The following is a 22414-nucleotide window of genomic DNA, read 5'->3' on the forward strand; positions in this document are numbered from 1 at the left end:
GTCTTGGTTGGTTTAATCTTATAGTACTCGACAGAGAGAGAGGTAAGGAGAGATAGAGATGAGGTGGTGAGGGTGAGTCACAGTCAAACCCTTCTGATCACAGGTTGTATAATGAAAGAGGGTGATGACAAAAGAAGGCCCCTATCTTCAAGTGTCAATACGACTACATAATAAGGCAGTTATTTTGGGCTGAGTAAATACAGATAATGTCATACTGTGTATAGTCTACTGTAAAGACACACACACGTTAGATTTGTGGTCTAGCGAGCCCTCCCGGTTTGAAAAACGAATTATTGTGTGGAGGTGTGTGAAGGTGTCTGCTGCTGTCTGTGGTGTATGAGTAATGTGCTTGCTGCAGCCAGCTCATTCTGTTTTCAGAGGGATTTATCGTGGACGCCATAAGACATGAGCTCACCCGCCGTCATTAAGGCATGGCCACTTGCTCACTTGGCACACAGCAGATCAGACACCGGCCGCAGAGAATTACATTGGTAGCCCAAAGCAAAAAGCTTCAGCCGTCCAATCACATGACCTGAATGTGTTTACCTGTGTGTGTGTGTGTGTGTGGCTGCAGCTGCAGGGCAGTGGCAGAGAGCTCCAGGTGCTCTACATAACCTAATGATAATGCCGCTGTCCAACAGTGTTTGGAAAATGTTTAGCACGCTTGTCTGGAGCTGAGCGCAGAATGGGCAGGGCAATTACTTTACCCATCAACTAATGTTACATCTCTGTTTGTGTGTGTGTGTAATGTTTATCCAAATGAGAGAGAAAAGGGGGGGTATTAGTTCATGTTCAATGAGTACACATAATGCACCTGTGTGTGGCTGTTTGGAGCCAAGAACAGCAAGAAAAAAGATCCTTCACCATAGGGGAAAACACCCTATTTCAGGTTGTCTAGACCGGAACTTTTTCACTCAGGCCCACCTTCCAGCATTGGTGAACGTCAAGTGGCGTAGAGCTAGACGTTTCTGACAAGTTATAAATAGCTCTCTAAGGTATGCAATGACTGACATGACAAGAGGAAAATTGATAATGCACTACCCAATTTCGAAGTTGCACCTTGTGCATTCTACTATTACAACCTTCAAGAGTAAGTTGAAAGCCAGACTGAGTTCCTTAAAAATACATTGTTTTTGATGGGGGGGGTGAGGCGCGCACCACAGTTTGGGGCCCACTGGTCTAGACGATATAGTAACGACCTCAGACTGCTGCAATGAGAAGCATGACGAAGGTCTGCAGGCGAAAAGTTAATTTTATTACATTAAAATGTTCCGTACAAACAATGCATACACACTATTTCATATTGCATCAGATATAAGTTTATTTATTTTTTCTGTTAGAATAATTCCAGTTAAACAACTCTGTAACAAAATGCAAGTACAACATTTATGAAAATATAAATATCTCTAAACAGGTAAGTCAGTCCTGACCATACAAAGAATACCGTAGAAACATTCATTACCAGTATGTCAATTGTGTCGCCAACACGTACGTTTTTAAAAGTATTTCAAGTTACATGACATACAATAATAGCATGTACTGGCTTCCATATGGACACATTCAAATATAATCTTAAACTGGCATTCCAATATATTAGAAGTGGACTTACTTAAACATCTTCTTTAGCAAAGATAATACATTTTCTCTATAATTCTTCAACATTATCACAGTAAAACACTCAAACAATTCGGTCATGATGTAAGTTATACAAGCCTTACAAAATGGACCATTGTCAACAGAACAAAACATCAAACTAGTATCGCAACTTTGGCAAATAGAATGTTTGCTTTGAGAGCAATGAAATATGTTAAAGCTTAATACTGCTACTTAAGTTCTTAAGTTACCTTTGGGCCAGCATCTGAACTGCTGAAAAGAAGTAAACATACAATTAGACAGAATAGCCCTTAAAAGGTTTTATGGAGAGAAAAAAAATGTTAGGGTGCTGATGAGTCATCCTTGACTGATGATATCCTTTAATTTCACACACATGTCTCTCTCTCTCAACGTAAAAGCTGTAAAATAGAAGACTTTGTAAGGCATGGATGCATATAGCAAGATGCAACATTATGTTCAATAGCGGTGTCTGCTTAAAAACAAAGAATTCACGAACCAGAAGACTTAGACCAGCTGTTAATAGATGTTTATACCTGTTTATAAATCTCCTCCTCAAATTCAACACTGCCACTAAAGTACCTTAATTCTCAATAATTGTTCTTATTTGATCATTTCAGTCAATAAAATTGATTATGTATGCTAGTATATGTATCTCTGCATATACTGTGTTTACAAATTCCCTGCGTCTTCGTAATTCTCAGTAGTCTGCATGAAAATGAAATACACTTTAAAATCCAGGCACTCACTTTGATTGCATTAAGCAAAACATTTTTTTTTTTAAGGAGTTGCACAAATTGCAGCAGCCAAAAGAGATTTATAGTTCTTATTTTTTTTGTACAGTACCAGTAGATGTAAATAAAACAAAAATACATATTTCTTAAGAAAAGCATTTATAAGGAAAAGTATTCAAGCTCACTGGAATGCCTTTCGATATGTAAAACAGAGAAATGTAAATATCAACTTTGTTCTTCAAATGCAAAAGGACACAATGGCAAAACGATAGATTGAATATATTTTCTATATATTTCTTCTAGTTTTCAAACCATAAAAAACAACTTGAATTCTAACAGTCATCATGCGAAGAAAAAAACTAAAACGATACCATAAAGGTTGCAATACATGACTTGAGTGCAGCGTTATAGTAGCAGTCAGTTCGTATCCAGAGGACTGACATCTGCAGCTGATTCAGGTGGCTGTAAACAAGAGTAAACTGCAACCCCCCGAGAAACCTCATACATCCACCTCAATCCCACCTACCTAGCATCTTCGCCCATTGCTCCACTCTCACTGCAACAGTTCGCTCTTTTTGGTGGGGGTAGTGGTCTCAGCCTCCCCAGAGTCAGACACGTTGATGGGGCTATCCCTGGAGAAGACCTCGGTGGACTCCCTCCACAAGCAGTCTGCAATGGTCTTGAAGGTGTGGTTGCCACACTTGGGCCTTATCTTTTGTGAGGCATTGTTGACGATCTGCCGACTGTTGGATGTGGCAATCTTGATCTTGAGCGCGGCGTCCACCCTGTCCACCACCGTATAGGTGCCGATGCTGCCATCCTCGAAGCCAATGATGATGTTGAGTGCTCGCTGGGACAGGCAGAGGAAGGTGGGCGTCTTGTAGAGGGAGCATGTCCCGATGCTCTTTCCGTCTGCCAGACGCATCACGATCAGGTGGGACACCACGCCCACCTCGTCATCCTCATCACTGTTTCGGAAGCAGACATAGACCAGGTAGCGCCCGTCCCTCGACAGCTTCTGCCGCCAGATGATACCAGCGGCGTGGACAAGCCTCAGCTTCCCGCTATGAAGATCCAACACGTTAATGTTCTCGTCACCTTTGGAGATGATGCCCAGTTTCCCATTTGGTGAAATTTGGAACTCCTCCAGATTGTTTAAGAAGTTAGTAGGCAGCTGGACCCGTCTGCAGACAGACTCATCTGCCACACTCCATATAAACACAGTCTCTGTAGATGTGATGAAGACAACAAAGTCTGGGCAGTCGGGAATGAGTTTGAAGTTGATAATGCTAATGCCATCATCACAGACAAACTTCTTGGAAATACTGCCTGACCAGAGGCTAACAGCAAGCAGCTTGTTTTTGGTGATCCCCACTAGGAAGGTGTTTGCGGTGGTGATCAGTGCATTCTGTAGGGTCACCAGGATGTTGCACACCTTGTGTCCAGTGGCCAGCCTCCAGACTCGGGAGCAGTTCTGTTCGCAGAGGGAAACCACAAATTGGTCATTGTGGGTCATCAGGAGCTGAGATATCTTCTGTCCGTTGATGCGAAAGATGTTTTCGCCATTGGCCGTGCGCCAGATGTACTGGCTGCACTTGTCATCCGACGTCACCATGAGATCCCCAGTGGATGTCAGGACACAGTTTTCCACCAAGCCCTCATGCTTGAAGACAGTCTCTATGAAGCCTGTGCTGAAGTTCCACTTGTGGATGGCTTCAGAGCCGTCCATGGTGAACACAAAGTCCTCCCTGCCAGAAAGCTGTAAGCTCTGGATCCTCTTGCCTGTTTTGTCAATGTTGGACATGGCTGTAATGATGTCAATGTCCCAGACTGATAGCACTCCACTGCTGGCCACAGACAGGAGCAGGTTGTGGTGGATGGACTTGATGAGTTTGACGATGGCCCCAGAGATCTCAATCAGGCTGGCCATGCACTGCCCACTGTCCCTCCTCCACACAAATATGGATGACGTGTTCTCCATGGAGGCCACAATACTTTGGCCATTTTTTGAGAGGACTGCAGCCACGAATCGCTCAGCATGCTTGGCCTTGAATTTCTCTGCCATCTTCCACAACTTGGTGTCCAGGACCTCAATGCTCTTGTCTTTGCAGATGAGAATGGAGCGTTGGTCCTCTGACAGCTCAATGCCTACGACCTCGTTCTCATCCCCCCGGCAGTCATAATCTTCCATCAGTCTGGGGTTGGTGATCTCTTTGGTGTTCCACACCGACAGGCTCCCCTCATTATCGATCATCACCATCTGGTGAATGGTGTCCAGGACCAAGATGGACTTGACAAATCCCCCGGAGAACTCTGACGTGACCGTAGCTAGCTTGTCCCCAGTCCCAAGATGGAAGATGGAGGTGGTGTTGAGGTACTGACCACAGAAGGCGTACATTCCATCCGGGGAGCATTGGACGCAGGTGACCTCATACCAGCAGTGGAACTGGTAGAGGGGCCAGCCGTAGAGCAGATCGATGACATCGACATCTTTACTGGCCTCTAGCCAGGCCAAGGCATGATGGCTGGACAGGGTGAACCCATTGATGAAGGCCACCCCTCCTGTGATACCACAGTGCTTGGAGCTCTTGATGTCCACTTCAGACAGCAAGCAAGACTTATGGTTGTCATATATGAGTAGCGTGTTCTTGGTGGTTGCCACAACCAGGTACTTCTCGTCGCTGGTTAGCCTGATTCCCAGGACAACCGAATGGGCCGTGTCTATCTGCCGGAGGAGCTGCCTGCTCTCCACATCCCATGTGCTCACAGACCCATCCTCCAGGGCCACAAGTACGATGTTGGGGGCTAGGGTGGGCAGGATCTCCACGATCTGCATGGAGCTGGAGCACAGCGGCAGCCTTTCAGGGCTGTAGGTGACATCCATGGAGGAGTGGAGGGGCACAATGGAGCAGTATTTGGGGCCGTCCTTGTCGCATTCCAGGAGGAGGTGTTGGAGCTTGGGTAAAGAGGTGACCACAGGGAGGAGCCTCTGCTGCAGCTCTGCGGACAGGGATGCCGGGTTCTTCATCACTTTGATCTTGATGCTGCGCAGCGTGGTGGCCAAAAACTTGAGTTCTTTCTCCTGGGAGTAGTTGTAGGCTACATCTATGTCGGTCAGTGCCTTCTCAAACTGCCCTATCTTGATCATGGTGTAGAGCCAGCTGAAGTTCATGATAACCCCGTACATGAGGTCGTCCATGCGGCCGCTCCGAGTTAGATGGTAGAGGAGCTCCGTCATCTTCCTGTGGTTGACAAAGAAGATATCAGGCTCCAGGAGGTTGCACTGGAACACCCAGGGCTGCTCGGGGGTCTGCCTGTCATAGGAGTACTTCTCGGCGGATGCTTCTTTATGGGACGGTTGCTGGGAGTGTGGATTCTTGTGTTGGGAGATGTTAAGCGAGGCAAAGTGGTTGTTGTCACAGTGGAAGATCTTTTTCCTGCCTCCCGACCATGCCCCCAGGAAGTATTCGGCCAGGAGGCTGTGCATCTGGTGCACATCCTCCTCGTTGCTAAGATACAGCTTCTGGGCGATGAGTTGCAGGTGTCTGTTGGCCCACACCATCAGGGTAACATTATGCACCTGCCTTTCCAGCAGGTACCCCTCCAGTTCCTCTTTCAGCCTCGCCACCAGGTCATAAGAGATCCTCAGTGGGTTTTTTAGATTTGAACTCACCATGATATCTCCCAACACACTGTTATCCAATGACAGAATATCTTCCAGCTCTACCTCCGTTAACCCCACATTGGCCATGGTGATGTATCCCAGCGCCCTGAATACGAACCGCTGCCCCAGCTTGTTCTCCACAGAGTAGAAGAGCTGCTCGATGCTCTCATGCACGGTGGAGCACAGTGACCGGTCGTCCACATCCTTGTGCGAGCGCCAATGCACCACCTCCTGGTAAATGAGGTTGACAAACATGGGAAGCGTGCACTTGGCCAGCGCTTCATTGACGTAGATCTGCTGTCCCGAAGTCACCTTTCTCTTCAACCCCAGCAGCTGCTGCTTCAGTATCTGACTACAGGCCTTACGGTCCCACTGCACCAGCTCTACGTAGCGCCCTTCATCATGAATCAAACAGCGGAGCTTCTGGAGGATTCCGTGTTTGTTGGGTAAAGTGGAGACCACGATGCGGACAGTGCGAGGCAGGTGGGCGGGGAGCCACCACAGCTTGCGGGCCTCGTCGGCCTCCGAGAGCTGCTCCAGGGCATCCAAGATGATGACCAGGGGCCGATGGAAAGAGGGCTCCCCCAGCAGGTTGACTAGCAGCTCCCTCATCTCCTGGATCTTGTTGGGCAGGAAGTGGATCAGGCAACGGTAGTTGATGGCGATCTGCTCACAGATGCTCTGGAGGAGGGTGCGCAGGTTTGTGGCGCACTCGGAGGAGCCCACAAAGCGGACAATGACAACCGGGTCTGTCTCAGGGCCCATCTCCGTCTGGAGCCACGCGTTGGCCTGGAAACAACAAAGAGAGAGAAAATAGATTTTGTAACTTTCTCAAGGTTGGGTATCTTTCATGAAAGAGCTCTGTGACACAACACAGAGAGAGAACAGAGACCAGACCATGTTTTCAATAATGGATTGCATTTATAAAAACAGTTTTCAAAATCTCAAAACATCTCAAAGTGCTCTCCATTTTGTGGAAAGGGTTATCTAACTTGAGAAAGGACTTCTGTGAAAGGAGCATCTAGTTTTGTCATTTTTTTAAGCTTGAACTTTTTGCAATCATTTCCCACACGTTACACTTTAAAATGAGTTTCAATAATTATCCTGTATGCAATCCATATAACCCTGTCTGACTCAGGAGACAATAGACAATCAGCAGGCAACATAAAGCTCTACTAAAGAGGAGGGAGCTGGAATTACTATTTGGAAGGCATAGGGCGTGATATGATGCCATGGTTGGAGTTTCAAGTTTCATTAGTTGTATGTACGGTGTACACCGTCCAACAAAATGCTTACTTGCAGGTTCCTTCTCGACAACATAACAACAATAAGAAATAAAAAAGATAAGAATATGAACATAAAGTAAATGGCTCAGTAGAATATTTTTTTTTTAGCATAAGTATAATACAGGATCTTCCAATTCATGATCCAGAAGTGTTTGTCGATCGTAGGAAATTATTGCACAAACATCTGAGCAAACAAAGTAATAATTAACGCAAAAATAGCCATAAAAAGCAAAGTAGAGTAGGAACCAGCTAGATGCGCGCCCTCATCAGCACTGAGCAGTGCACAGAGGAGAGATATTTGCTTCAATACCGGGTATTTTGTCCCCTGCGGCCAATGTATAAAGTCAGAACATCTGCTTTCTCAGCCACTGCCTGTCAAGGGAGTACCTCAAGACTCGATCCTAGGCTCCACACTCTTCTCAATTTACATCAACAACATAGCTCAGGCAGTAGGAAGGTCTCTCATCTATTTGTATGCAGATGACACAGTCTTATACTTAGCTGGCCTCTCTGGCCCCTCCCTGGATTTTGAGTTAAACATTCTACAACAAAGCTTTTTTAGTATCCAACAAGCTTTCTCTGCCCTTAACACTGTTCTGAACACTTCCGAAACAAAGGTAATGTGGTTTTGTTAAGAAAAATGCCCCTCTCCCCACAGGTGTACTTACTACCTCTGAGGGTTTAGAGCTTGAGGTAGTCACCTCATACAAGTACTTGGGAGTATGGCTAGACGGTACACTGTCCTTCTCTCAGCACATATCAAATCTGCAGGCTAAAGTTAAATCTAGACTTGGTTTCCTCTATCATAATCGCTCCTCTTTCACCCCAGCTGCCAAACTAACCCTGATTCAGATGACCATCCTACCCATGCTAGATTACGGAGATATAATTTATAGATCGTCAGGTACAGTAAGGGTGCTCTTGAGCATCTAGATGTCCAATACCATTTGTCCATCAAATTTGCCACCAATGCTCCTTATAGGACACAACAATGCACTCTATACTCCTCTGTAAACTGTCCATCTCTGTATACCCAACACAAGACCCACTGGTTGATGATTATTTATAAAAACCTCTTAGGCCTCACTCCCCCCTATCTGAGATACCGATTGCAGCCCTCATCCTCCACATACAACACCCGTTCTGCCAGTCACAATCTGTTAAAGGTCCCCAAAGCACACACATCCCTGGGTTGCTCCTCTTTTCAGTTCGCAGCAGCTAGCCACTGGAACACGCTGCAAAAAAACACGCTGCATCTCTACATTCAGAGACTCAATCACACTCCCACTGACACTTGTGGCTGCTTCACGTGACACATTGTTGTCTCTATCGTTTTGCGCTTTGTGCTGTTGTCTGTACCCAACTATGTTTGTACCATGATTGTGGTGCTACCATGTTGTGTTGCTGCCATTTTGTGTTGCTACCATGTTGTTGCCATGTTGTGTTGCTACCATGCTGTGTTGTCATGTGTTGATGCCATGCTGTGATTTTGTCTTAGGTCTCTCTTTCTGTAGTGTTGTGGTGTCTCTCTTGTCATAATGTATGTTTTGCCCGACATTTAAATGTTTTATTCCAGCCCCCCGTCCCCGCAGGAGGCCTTTTGCCTTTTGGTAGGTTGTCATTGTATATAATACATTGTTCTTAACTGACTTGCCTAGTTAAATAAAGGTAAAACAAAATTAAAATAATAAATTGTTTAAAACTGATAACATTCAGTATCAAAAATATGCAAAAGTTGAGAAAATTAGAAATGGGGCTGAACTCAGTTTGTAGAACTTATACATTATTCAAGAGATTCATTCCTGTGAACATTTTAAGCTTTGCCAAGGCCATGAGCTAAACAGAAAGTGAAAATGAAAACATGTTCAAGAGTTAGATAGAAGCAGCCTGGTCCCAGATCTGTTTGTGCTTTTGCCTACTCCATTGTCATTGTCAAGCCAAACATGTTTTGCATGACATTTCCATAAGGAGTTGGCAAGAGAGCAGAAACCGACTGGCACCCAGGCTAAGATAAAAACACCCAATGACTTTCCCATAATGAAAGAGATTTTATGAATCAGTGTTGCTCCCTGTTTCCCTTGTTTCATCCATATTCATAGTTTAATTCCAGAAATGAACGAAGGCCCCCTGCTGTGATTCCTAGAGTCATTAAACATAATTTGACACTTTCGGAGAAGTTCTTGAGGCTCTGAGATAAGCTACAGAAGTGTGGGTTTGTGAGAGAGCCAATGTGTGTGTGTGTGTGCCTATATGTGGGACAAATATGTATGTGCATATGTGAGTTGGTTTGTGTATCTCGGTGTGCGTGACGTGTGTGAGCAAATACGTAAGCACGTGTGTGTGGAGTGCATGGCAACTCCGAGGAGTGTACGGCAGGTCTCAGAGCGCATCATGACAGAATTAGCGGTAGTGACTAAAATCTGTGAGTCTGCTCCGGGCGATAGGCTGTGTCAACAAACCCATCATTCCATACCTCCCTCCATTCCCCCATCACTCCTCTTATCCAAAAACACAGACCACCTCCCCACTCATCCTGGCAATGTATAACTCCTGAAGGCCACAGAAGCAGCAAGACAAAGCAAATAAAGAGAAACAGGGGCATCCCACTTTAATATCTAGCACTGATCTCCGCGACAACTGCTGGAGTTATGCATTTGAAGCAACGATCTGAACAATCTATTTCACCTACGATAAATGATGTGTCAACCGTGATATATTAGAGGTGAAATCATCTTACTGTGTGTACACAACTATGATAGTGTAGCCTACCACAGTCCTCCTCTAACTCCTATCATCCCTCTCCTCTCCACCGCTGTTCTGCCTCAATCTATAAACAGCATGTTTCATCCCTGTCGTCTCAGCACTCATCTTGCCTGCCTTTCAGTGAATTAGGAGAGAAATATTTAACACAATGGAGCAGCAGAATGACACTGGGAGAGTTTGGCTTTGTGCCCAAATATGTGTGGCTTAGTCAAGCGTTGCTCCGTGCCCGTATTTCATAAAGTAAATCACTTTAGCTTACAAGAAGGCAATTTCATGGCATCCATTATAAAGGTTGAAGAGAGAAGCAGGGTAGAGCCGCCCCGGGTGATTGCACTGTGGGCTCCCTGCAACATGACCCTAATGGGCCCAACTGGCTGAGCAGCCAGATGGCCCAGCAACAGACAGGCCAGTGAGTGAACACTGACTTGACACACACACACACATGTGGGCAGACAGGCATACAGGCACACACCCATGCATACACAAACATAGGACTCACATGTAGCAAACAAAGACATACAGATGGATAATGCATGCGTAGCGAGCACACACAGACACTTGCATACTCTCGCACACAGGAGGCACACACACAGATGGACACACTCACACGGACAAACACAGAGAGAAAGAATGCCTGTTGTGCTAACTAAAGCCATTGTTTTATTTCTTAATCAACATTTATCTAAACCAGGAAGTCCCATTAAGTCCCAAAGACCAAAAGTCCACTCCCCACAGTACATTGGCATGACTCTCACCTGTTTGGCCACCTCCGCTAGCAGCAGTGTCTTCCCCGTGCATGGCCCGCCGTAAACAACCAGAGGGCTCATCCCACTCTCCTTAGATGGTAGCAGATACTCCTGCACCAGGTCCAGTGTCTCGCTCTTATAATCGTAGAACGCAGAGAAGTTCTGACACAGGGACAGGTGCTGGAGGATCTCATCGTACAGGGGGTCCGTCTCTGTGTCAAAGTTCTGCTGGACCGTGGCCTGGATGATGTCCACCATATCCTCGTAGAACTGTTTACACAAGCCTTCGACGTAGTGGCTCTCCACCTCCTGGGAGTAGCCTAGCTTCATGTCGCAGTGCGTCACAGAGGAGTAGACGCGGAGGTTTGATGAGGCCACCACTGTTGGGATAAACTCATCCCGCACTTTTAAGAGACGTTCGTAGGCTTCCTGGTTACGCATGACGCGGTCCTCAGCGACGACGATGTCCATGTACTTGGCCATCTCCGGGAGCTTGGCATGTCGGTCGAAGTTGGAGATCTTGCGGATGTAGCAGACACACTTCTTGAGGAAGGCTGGCGTTTGTTTGCCCAAGGCGAAGTCCAGTTCATCCTCCAAGGCTGAAAAATGGGAGAAAAACAAACATACAATCAATCAATTCAAAGTTTGAAAGTTTTGTCCATAAAGACGTTTGCTATATAATGTTTCTGAGGAGTTAGGCTAACCTTGCGCTTCCAATTCCATTATATAAAACCCACGGATGATTTGGAGTCCTAATATTGGTCAAAGTTACTTGAAAATGTCTCCCTGAAGTAGCCAGGCTACTAACATGCCTACCCCGTTTCTAAGTAGCTTGAAAAGGCGAGCACTGGGTGCTGTTGTGTGCTCCGACGCTTGTCTTCAAAACAGACACATTTTGAGGTTCGCAAGTCTTTTAGTAAAGCTGCACAGATTCTGGCAGTCCTTTTTAGCCCGTCTTTAGTCTGCGATTAGATATGTTTCCACTATGCGGCAGGGTAGCCTAGTGGTTAGAGCTGGACTAGTAACCGAAAGGTTGCAAGTTCAAAACCCCGAGGTGTCAAGGTACAAATCTGTCGTTTTGCCCCTGAACAGGCAGTTAACCCACTGTTCCTAGGCCGTCATTGAAAATAAGAATTTGTTCTTAACTGACTGCCTAGTTAAATAAAGATTAAAAAGGGTTCTTTGGCTGTCCCCATACGAGAACCCTTCGAAGAACCCTTATGCTTCCAAATAGAACGCTTTTGGGTTCCATATACAACCCTTTCCACAGAGTTCTACATGAAATCCAAAAGGGTTCTACCTAAAACCAAAAAATGGTTCTATCCAAAAAGGGTTATCCTATGGGGACAGCCGAATAACCATTTTGCAACCCTTTTTTTGGCTGTGCTGCTGCTCCAGTTTCAACTGTTCTGCCTGCGGCTATGGAACCCTGACCTGTTCACCGGACGTGCTACCTGTCCCAGACCTGCTGTTTTCAACTCTCTAGAGACTGCAGGAGCGGTAGAGATACTCTTAATGATCGGCTATGAATAGCCAACTGACATTTACTCCTGAGGTGCTGACTTGCTGCACCCTCGACAACTACTGTGATTATTATTATTTGACCATGCTGGTAATTTATGAACATTTGAACATCTTGGCCATGTTCTGTTATAAACTCCACCCGGTACAGCCAGAAGAGGACTGGCCAACCCTCATAAGCCTGGTTCCTCTCTAGGTTTCTTCCTAGGTTTTGGCCTTTCTAGGGAGTTTTTCCTAGTCACCGTGCTTCTACACCTGCATTGCTTGCTGTTTGGAGTTTTAGGCTGGGTTTCTGTACAGCACTTTGAGATATCAGTTGATGCAAGAAGGGCTATATAAATAAATTTGATTTGATTAGATTTTTTCTAAGAGTGTACTGAAACTCTGCCAGCATCGTCTGTGTGGTATCGAACACACTGCAGCGTGTGTTCGAAGCAATGGAGAGAAAAGAAGGGGAGAGCGGCTAGAGGGGAAGAGAAGCGAGTGCATGGAAACGCTGTTTGAAGCTTGGTATAGTCAATAACTGGCATACTGAATGTATTCTTTACTTAGGCTATATAAAAGCCTTGGCTATGCCTTTGAACGAATCAAACATAGAAGTCTGCATACTGGAGATACTTTTTTTTCAACGAGTTGGACGGGAAGGACTTACTTAAGACTTCCGGCAAGGCCCTCATCCCTGTCATTCGCAGGAGAAAGAGACGGAGGTATCGTGGACAAAGATCTGGGTGCCATGTTAGGATCAGTCACCGAGAGGGTAATCTACCTTTACCATCGGTCATATTAGCCAACATACAATCAATCGCTATTAAAATAGACCAACTACGATCACATATATCCTACCAACGGCACATTAAAAACTGTAATTTCTTATGTTTCACCAAGTCGTGACTGAACGACAACATGAATAACATACAGCTGGCGGGTTTTAAGCTTTTTCGTCAGGATAGAACAGCGGCCTCTGGTAAGACAAGGGGTGGAGGTTTGTGTATATTTGTAAACAACAGCTGCTGCACGATATCTAAGGAAGTCTCGAGGTTTTGCTCACCTGAGATAGAGTATCTCATGATAAGCTGTAGATCACAATATTTACCAGGAGAGTTTTCATCGGTATATTTCGTAGCTGTCTACATACCACCACAAATCGATGCTGGCACTAAGACCGCACTCAATGAGCTGTATACGGCCATAAGTAAACAGGAAAATGCTCATTCAGAGGCGGCAATCCTAGTGGCCGGGGACATTAATGCAGGAAAACTCAAATCCGTTTTTCTTAATTTCTACTAGCATGTTAAATGTGCAACCAGAGGGGAAAAAAACTCTAGGCCACCTTTACTCCACACATAGAGACGCGTACAAAGCTCTCCCTTGCCCTCCATTTGGCAAATCTGACCATAATTCTATCCTCCTGATTCCTGCTTACAAACAAAAACTAAGCAGGAAGCACCAGTGACTGGGTCAATAAGAAAGCGGTGAGATGAAGCAGATGCTAAACTACAGGACTGTTTTGCTAGCACACACTGGAATATGTTCCGCGATTCTTCCGATGGCATTGAGGAGTACACCACATCAGTCACTGGCTTCATCAATAAGTGCATCGATGACGTTGTCCCCACAGTGACCGTACATACATACCCCAACCAGAAGCCATGGATTACAGTCAACATCGCACTGAGCTAAAGGGTAGAGCTGCCGCTTTAAAGGAGCGGGACTCTAACCCGGAAGCTTATAAGAAATCCTGCTATGCAATCCGACGATCCATCAAACAGGCAAAGCATCAATGCAGGACTAAGATTGAATCATACTACACCGGCTCTGACGCTCGTCGGATGTGGCAGGGCTTGCAAACTATTACAGTCTACAAAGGGAAGCACAGCCGTGAGCTGCCCCGTGACACAAGGCTACCAGACAAGCTAAAGCTCATTTTGATTAACACTGAAGCATGCATGAGAGCATCAGCTTTTCCGCACGACTGTGTGATCACGCTCTCCGTAGACAATGTGAGTAAGACCTTTAAACAGGTCAACATTTACAAGGCTGGATGGCCAGACGGATTACCAGGACATGTATTCCGAGCATGCTCTGACCAACTGGCAAGCATCTTCACTGACATTTTCAACCTGTCCCTGACTGAGTCTGTAATACCAACATGTTTCAAACAGACCACCATAGTCCCCATGCCCAAGAACACTAAGGTAACCTGCCTAAATGACTGCCACCTCGTAGCATTCATGTCGGTAGCCATGAAGTGCTTTGAAAGACTGGTCATGGCTCACATCAACATTATCCCAGAAACCATAGACCCACTCCAATTTGCATACCGCCCAAACAGATCCACAGATGATGCAATCTCTATTCCACTCAACACTGCCCTTTCCTACCTGGACAAAAGGAACACCTATGTGAGAATGCTATTCATTGACTATAGCTCAGCGTTCAACACCATAGTGCTCTCAACGCTCATCACTAAGCTAAGGACCCTGGGACTAAACACCTCCCTCTGCAAATGGATCCTGGACTTCCTGATGGGCCACCGCCAGGTGGTAAGGGTAGGTAACAACACATCTGCCACATTGATGCTCAACACGGGGGCCCCTCAGTGGTGTGTGCTCAGTCCCTCCTGTACTCCCTGTTCACTCATGACTGCATGACCAGGCACGACTCCAACACCATCGTCAAGTTTGCCAATGACACAACAGTGGTAGGTTTGTTCACCAACAACGATGAGACAGCCTATTTGGAGGAGTTCAGAGACCTGGCTGTGTTGTTCCAGGACAAAAACCTCTCCTTCAACGTGATCAAGACAAACTAGATGATTGTGACCCCTCTTTTATGCTGCTGCTACTCTCGGTTTATTATCTATGCGTGGTCACTTTAACTCTACCTACATGTACATAATTAACCTGTTGGGGATGGGGGCGCTGTTTAGACTATTTATGCTAATGTGGCTAATTTTTTAAACGGCTTCCCACAAAATCCTTGATCGTACAATATGCATATTATTATTATTATTGGATAGAAAACAGTCTATAGTTTCTATAGGAGTTGAAATTTTGTCTCTAAGTGGAACAGAGCCCATTCTACAGCAATTTCCCTGACATGGAGTCAGATTTGAGAAATGTTGGCCACTTTTCTGAAGTCAGTTAAAAGGGCACTGTCGTTGCTATGACTATACGGACACTTCTTACGTCTTCCCCTGGATGCCTTTACGTGATGACGATTCCAACGGGGTCGATTGCTCGTTCACAGGCCCTACAAATGAAAAAAACCTTTAGCTAGCAAGTCTTTTCTTGCTGCGTAACGCGCGTGGAAGACACCGACCCTCTCCTGTTCCAAGCGTTAGTTTAGCCTGTTATATTTCTCCGGTCATCTTTTCACTCGTTATAGGAGTTAAAAACATCATAAGGTAGTTAATTTAAAGCGTTTTATAGCAATTTATATCCGTTTAGTGCGATTTTGGGACATTTATTTTTGCAACGATGTGAAAAGTTGGGCATGCTTTTCAGTTCATCCCGAACTCAGTTGACATTTCCACATGGCAAGAGGACAGCTTTCCACCAAAAGACGATTTCTCCCAAGAAAGGATCCTTTGCCCAAGATACTGATGGAAGAACAGCTCAAGGTAGGACATTTTTATTATGATAAATCGTGTTTCTGTCGAAACATTTTAGTGGCTTAGGACGCCATGTTTTTTGACGTAGCTTCGCTTGGCGCAAACTGTATTGAAAAGTAAGGATAAATTAAAAAATGTAATAACGCAATTGTATTAAGAATTAAATTGTCTATCAATCCCTGTCCACCCTATATTTTTTAGTCACGTTTATGAGTATTTATGTATAAGAGTAGATCACTGTCTAAGTGGCGCAAGGACATTTTCTGACCAGCTGAGCTACATTTCACATTGTCTAACCATGATTTTGGTGGCTAAATATAAACATTTTCGATCAAACTGTATATGCATGTTGTAATGTGATGTTACAGGAGTGTCATCGGAAGAATTCTGAGAAGGTTAGTGAAAAAATTAATATCTTTTGGCGATGTTGACTTTTATCGCTCACTTTGGCTAGAATCAATGCTGGGCTGCTAATTGCTATGTGCTAAGCTAATATAACGATTTATTGTGTTTTCGCTGTAAGACACTTAGAAAATCTGAAATATTGTCTGTATTCACAGGATCTGTGTCTTTCGATTCGTGTATGCTGTGTATTTTTACGAAATGTTTGATGATTAGTAGTTAGGTAAACACGTTGCTCATTGTAATTATTCTAGTCCATTTGTGATGGTGGGTGCAATTGTAAACTATGCCATCTACCTGAAATATGCACTTTTTTCTAACAAAACCTATCCCATACCATAAATATGTTATCAGACTGTCATCTAATGAGTTTTTTTGTTGGTTAGGGGCTATAAATATCTTAGTTTAGCCGAATTGGTGATGGCTACTGGTGTTGGTGGACAAATAAAAGATGGTGGATTATGCTAATGTGTTTTTTAGGTAATAGATGTACATCTTTACATATTGTGTCTTCCCTGTAAAACATTTTAAAAATCGGAAATGTTGACTGGATTCACAAGATCTGTGTCTTTCATTAGCTGTATTGGACTTTAATGTGTGAAAGTTAAATATTTTAAAAAAATATTTTTTTTGAATTTCGCGGCACTGGTTTTTCAGTGGGGGGGGGGGGGTGTGCCGCTAGCGCCACGCTGATCCTAGACAGGTTAACTCAATTACATCGACTAACCGGTGCCCCGGCACATTGACTCTGTACTGGTACCCCCTGTACTGTACAGTCATGGCCAAAAGTTTTGAGAACGACACAAATATTAATTTTCACAATGTCTGCTGTCTCAGTTTGTGTGATGGCAATTTGCATATACTCCAGAATGTTATGAAGAGTGATCAGATCAATTGAAATGTCCCTCTTTGCCATGCAAATAACTGAATCCCCAAAATAAATGTCCACTGCATTTCAGCCCTGCAACAAAAGGACCAGCTGACATCATGCCAGTGCTTCCCTCGTTAACACAGGTGTGAGTGTTGACGAGGACAAGGCTGGAGATCACTCTGTCATGTTGATTGAGTTTGAATAACAGACTGGAAGCTTCAAAAGGAGGGTGGTGCTTGGAATCATTGTACTTCCTCTGTCAACCATGGTTACCTGCAAGGAAACACGTGCCATCATCATTGCTTTGCACAAAAAGGGCTTCACAGGCAAGGATATTGCTGCCAGTAAGATTGCACCTAAATCAACCATTTATCGGATCATCAAGAACTTCAAGGAGAGCGGTTCAATTGTTGTGAAGAAGGCTTCAGGGCACCCAAGAAAGTCCAGCAAGTGCCAGGATCGTCTCCTAAAGTTGATTCAGCTGCGGGATCGGGACACCACCAGTACAGAGCTTGCTCAGGAATGGCAGCAGGCAGGTGTGAGTGCTTCTGCACGCACAGTGAGGTGAAGACTTTTGGAGAATGGCCTGGTGTCAAGAAGGGCAGCAAAGAAATCACTTCTCTCCAGGAAAAACATCAGGGACAGACTGATATTCTGCAAAAGGTACAGGGATTGGACTGCTGAGGACTGGGGTAAAGTCATTTTCTCTGATGAATCCCCTTTCGGATTGTTTGGGGCATCCGGAAAAAAGACAAGGTGAGTGCTACCATCAGTCCTGTGCCATGCCATTCATGTGTGGGGTTGCTTCTCAGCCAAGGGAGTGGGCTCACTCACAATTTTGCCTAAGAACATAGCCATGAATAAAGAATGGTACCAACACATCCTCCGAGAGCAACTTCTCCCAACCATCCAGGAACAGTTTGGTGACAAACAATGCCTTTTCCAGCTTGATGGAGCACCTTGCCATAAGGCAAAAGTGATAACTTATTAGCTCGGGGAACAAAACATAGATATTTTGGGTTCATGGCCAAGAAACTCCCCAGATCTTAATCCCATTGAGAACTTGTGGTCAATCCTCAAGAGGCGGGTGGACAAACAAAAACCCACAAATTGATTATGCAAGACTGGGGTGCCATCAGTCAGGATGTGGCCCAGAAGTTAATTGACAGCATGCCAGGGCAGATTGCAGAGGTCTTGAAAAAGAATGGTCAACACTGCAAATATTGACTCTTTGCATCAACTTCATGTAATTTTCAATAAAAGCCTTTGACACTTATGAAATGCTTGTAATTATACTTCAGTATTCCATAGTAACATCTGACAAAAATATCTAAAGACAGTGAAGCAGCAAACTTTGTGGAAATTAATATTTGTGTCATTCTCAACTTTTGGCCACGACCGTATATAGCCTCGCTATTGTTATTTTACTGCTGCTATTTAATTATTTTAATTATTATTTATTTTTTCTTATCTATTTTTTACTTAGCATGATTTTCTTCTTAACTTCTTAAAGCATTGTTGGTTATGGGCTTGTAAGTAAGCATTTCACTGTAAGATCTACACCTGTTGTATTCATGTGACAAATAAGATTTGATTTGATTTGGGAATTAAGTGAAATGACTGTGTGAATTTGTAATGTCCACAGCGTATATGGCTCAGCAGGGGAAAATAGTTTGAAAAAACTTCGAAACTCCCCATATATTATTTACAAAGTAGGCTGCCACGAGCAGTGTTGCTGCTTTCTCTCTCGGTACAAATGCCTGGCCTACAAAGAAACCCAGCGGGTACCCACGATGCCAATGTCCCACAAAACTCCAGAAACCTTTCACAGTACATCAGTCAAAAAAGGCTACAGAGAGACGCCAGAGAAACACCTTGCAGATACCTGGAATATACTTATTTTTCTCTCATCCTCAAAATGGATGATATTGGGCCAAGATGCTGGGCCAACTGTGCACCGCCCTATGGGACTCCCAGTCACGGCCGGTTGTGATACAGCCTGGAATCAAACCAGGGTCTGTAGTGACGCATCAAGCACTGAGCCCCCAAAAATGATAGTGCCCAATTAGATCAGTGCTTATTAGATTAGCCCAAATAGAGGGACTTTTAGTCCAATTAGACCCAATTTGGAAGACTTTTGGAGCACTCTAGGGCATACATGCTTTAAATTGTAAACACAGAGGGTGGCAATGAATGTTCAGATAAATCTGTTTAGGGTTATATCTGGGCTGTATGACAAGGCTTATCTGTATTTTTCTTTAAACCGAAGAGGCTCTGATGGTACATTCGCATTGGCTCATGAGGAAAACTGATTGCTACCATAAAATAATCATAATAATTACTTAACCGATTTAACTAAAGCCTGAGAACTACTCCCCCAGTTAAATGTTCTCTGCCCAATTAATGGACCCAACAAACGTATATTGGTTATACAGTATAGCTCAATTAACATTATTATGTAAACAAGAGAACACCACAGAACTGAATAACACAAGATACAACACCCTAGTAGAAGAAGTAGAAAAAGCTAAAAAGAAAACAGACAAAGAAGAACATTGAATAAACACAAAAGAAGGAGAAGAAGAGAAGACAGGAGCAGCCTACATACCAGAGCAGAGGAATTTCTTGGCTTGAGGGGGCTTCATGGTGCCCTTCTCCTGGAGCTGCAGGACAGACCTACGGAAGATCCTCTTGATCTCCTCAGACACGTTCCTCCACGCCTTGTCGTTCTTCATCTTGGCTGCACTACTCGACTCCATCTGTAGAAGAGAGGGAGAGTAAGGGAGTTTTTAATATTGAAATTGGCACACAGTTACGCTTCTTTGAACATACACTATACAGAAGCATATGGACACATCTTCAAATTAGTGGATTCGGCTATTTCAGCCAGATTCGTTACTGACAGGTGTATAAAATGCAATCTCTATAGACAAACATTGGCAGTAGAATGGCCTTACTGAAGAGCTCAGTGACTTTCAACGTGGTACTGTAATAAGCTTCCACCTTTCCAACAAGACAGTTCGTCAAATTTCGACCCTGTTAGAGCTGAACCCGGTCAATTGTAAGTGCTGTTATTGTGAATTGGAAACATCTAGGAGCAACAACGGCTCAGCTGCGAAGTGGTAGGCCAGACAAGCTCACAGAACAGGATTGCCGTGTACTGAAGCGCGTAGACATCCTCTGTCCTCGGTTGCCACATTCACTACCGAGTTCCAAACTGCCTCTTGAAGCAACGTCATCACAATAACTGTTTGTTGGGACCTTCATGAAAAGGGTTTCCATGGCCTAGCAGCCGCACACAAGCCTAATATCATCATGTGCAATGCCAAGTGTCGGCTGGAGTGGTGTAAAGCTAGCTGACTCTGAAGCAGTGGAAACGCGTTCTCTGGAGTGATGAATCACGCTTCACCATCTGGCAGTCCGACGGACAAATCTGGGTTTGTCAGATGCCAGGAGAACGGCTACTTGCCTGAATGCATAGTTCCAACTGAAAGTTTGGTGGAGGAGGAATCATGGTCTGGGGCTGTTTTTTTGTGGTTCGGCTAGACCCCTTAGTTCCAGTGAAGGGAAATCTTAACACTACAGCATACAATGACATTGAAGATGATTCTGTGCTTCCAACTTTGTGGCAAAAGTTTGGGGAAAGCCCTGTCCTGTTTCAGCATGACAATGCCCCCGTGCACAAAGTGAAGTCCATACAGAAATGGTTTGTTGAGATCGGTGTGGAAGAACTTGACTGGCCTGCACAGAGCCCTGACCTCAAATCCATAGAACACCTTTGGGATGAATTGGAAAGAGAGCTAGGCCTAATCGCCCAACATCAGTGCCTGACCTCACTAAAGCTCTCGTGGCTGAATAGAAGCAAGTCCCCGCAGCAATGTTCCAACATCTAGTGGAATGCCTTCCCAGAAGAGTCAAGGCTGTTATAGCAGCAAAGGGGGGACCAACTCCATTTTAATTCCCATACATTTGGAATGAGACGTTCGACGTGCATGTGTCCACATTCTCCTTGTTATGTAGTGTATATAGTAGATTAAAGAATACATAGCTATCTCAATTGGTAAGCTATTGATGTTGGTTTGGATGGTAGTCTTAACAAAGCCAGAGACCTATAGAAGTTGGCAAAAGGAAGAAAGTTGAGTTGGTAAATAGTAGAAACTGTTGGAGTTGTTTTGGCCCATGGCAAACCCGATGCAATATAGTGCATTATCTCCACAAGCTGAAATGGACCACAGAGACACACTATAGTGGAAATGCAATCTATACCTGCTGATCCTATTGTGTTTGTTTTTGTGTCTAATACCCTAGAGCTACAGTAGACATGCCTGGAGAGAGGAAGTCAATGATATTCATGAGAGAAGATTCCAGGATGCCAACCCTGCTGTTTTTCTAATTTCCCTCCAACCTCCATCCAAGAGGAAGAGCTGCATTGAGTGACAAAGGCGCTAATGTTTAGCTAGCTTTCACAGCATGCTAACCTAGCACACAGTGACACAGGCACTAACATTTAGTCAGACAAAGCAGCTGTAGTTACATGGTGACTGTTACACAGGTATACACAAACGTTTAGCTAGCCACTACAGCATATGTAATATGCTTACCTTAAAACTAACTTGCCTAGCACTGTAGTTAAATGGATAGGTGGATATCTGCAGATATGTTTACTGCTAGTCCCAACTCACAGTAATTTTACCAAGCTTTTGATTCTTTTAAGAAAATAAAGGGTGCATCTTTATAGCTCTCATAAACTTTCCACGAGGCCCACAAATTCTAACGGGGGCAGAAAGTTGAAGTTGAAAAGTTTTGTATAAAAGAAGGGTTGAGAGTTGTTGACAAATGACTTTTACTAGCTAATTTTACTGCTGCTTTAAAAAGCAATTTGTGACTGTGAACCCAAGGACATGTGTTCAAGCATAACATTTGGCTTAGACAAAAACACAGCAGAAAAGTTCCCTATTCCAATGTGAATATGATACTGAAGAAAGTTTTGGCTGTCCGTAAGGATGTTTCATTATCTTGGGTAAGTCTAACTGAGACCTACTCAGTTAGTCTTTGCCATGATCCAAGTGAAACTGGCCACGGCCCACTCAACTACCATTCCAGAACCACTGGGTTAGGATCTTGGCATAACGTTCTATTGATTTAAGGCCAAAGGGTTCAGGATTCATCTTACTGAGTTTTTGTAGTTCGGGCTTTGGGTTTA

At 44.4% G+C, this 22414-nt stretch overlaps 1 protein-coding gene across 1 annotated transcript in view; it reads right to left on the reverse strand.

The window, feature by feature from the left end:
* Positions 1-1234: 1234 nt before the first annotated feature.
* Positions 1235-22414, reverse strand: part of LOC129835044 (NACHT and WD repeat domain-containing protein 2-like) — a 90322-nt gene continuing 69142 nt past the window's right edge. The window contains exons 6-8 of the mRNA XM_055900385.1: positions 19820-19970; positions 10814-11403; positions 1235-6798 (exon numbers count right to left, since the gene is read on the reverse strand). Of these exons, the coding sequence (XP_055756360.1) occupies positions 2899-6798; positions 10814-11403; positions 19820-19970 (4641 nt within the window). The 3' untranslated portion in view covers positions 1235-2898. The remainder of the gene's footprint in view (positions 6799-10813; positions 11404-19819; positions 19971-22414) is intronic.

Source organism: Salvelinus fontinalis, chromosome 36 (genome assembly GCF_029448725.1).
Source record: "Salvelinus fontinalis isolate EN_2023a chromosome 36, ASM2944872v1, whole genome shotgun sequence".
Classification (NCBI taxonomy): domain Eukaryota; kingdom Metazoa; phylum Chordata; class Actinopteri; order Salmoniformes; family Salmonidae; genus Salvelinus; species Salvelinus fontinalis.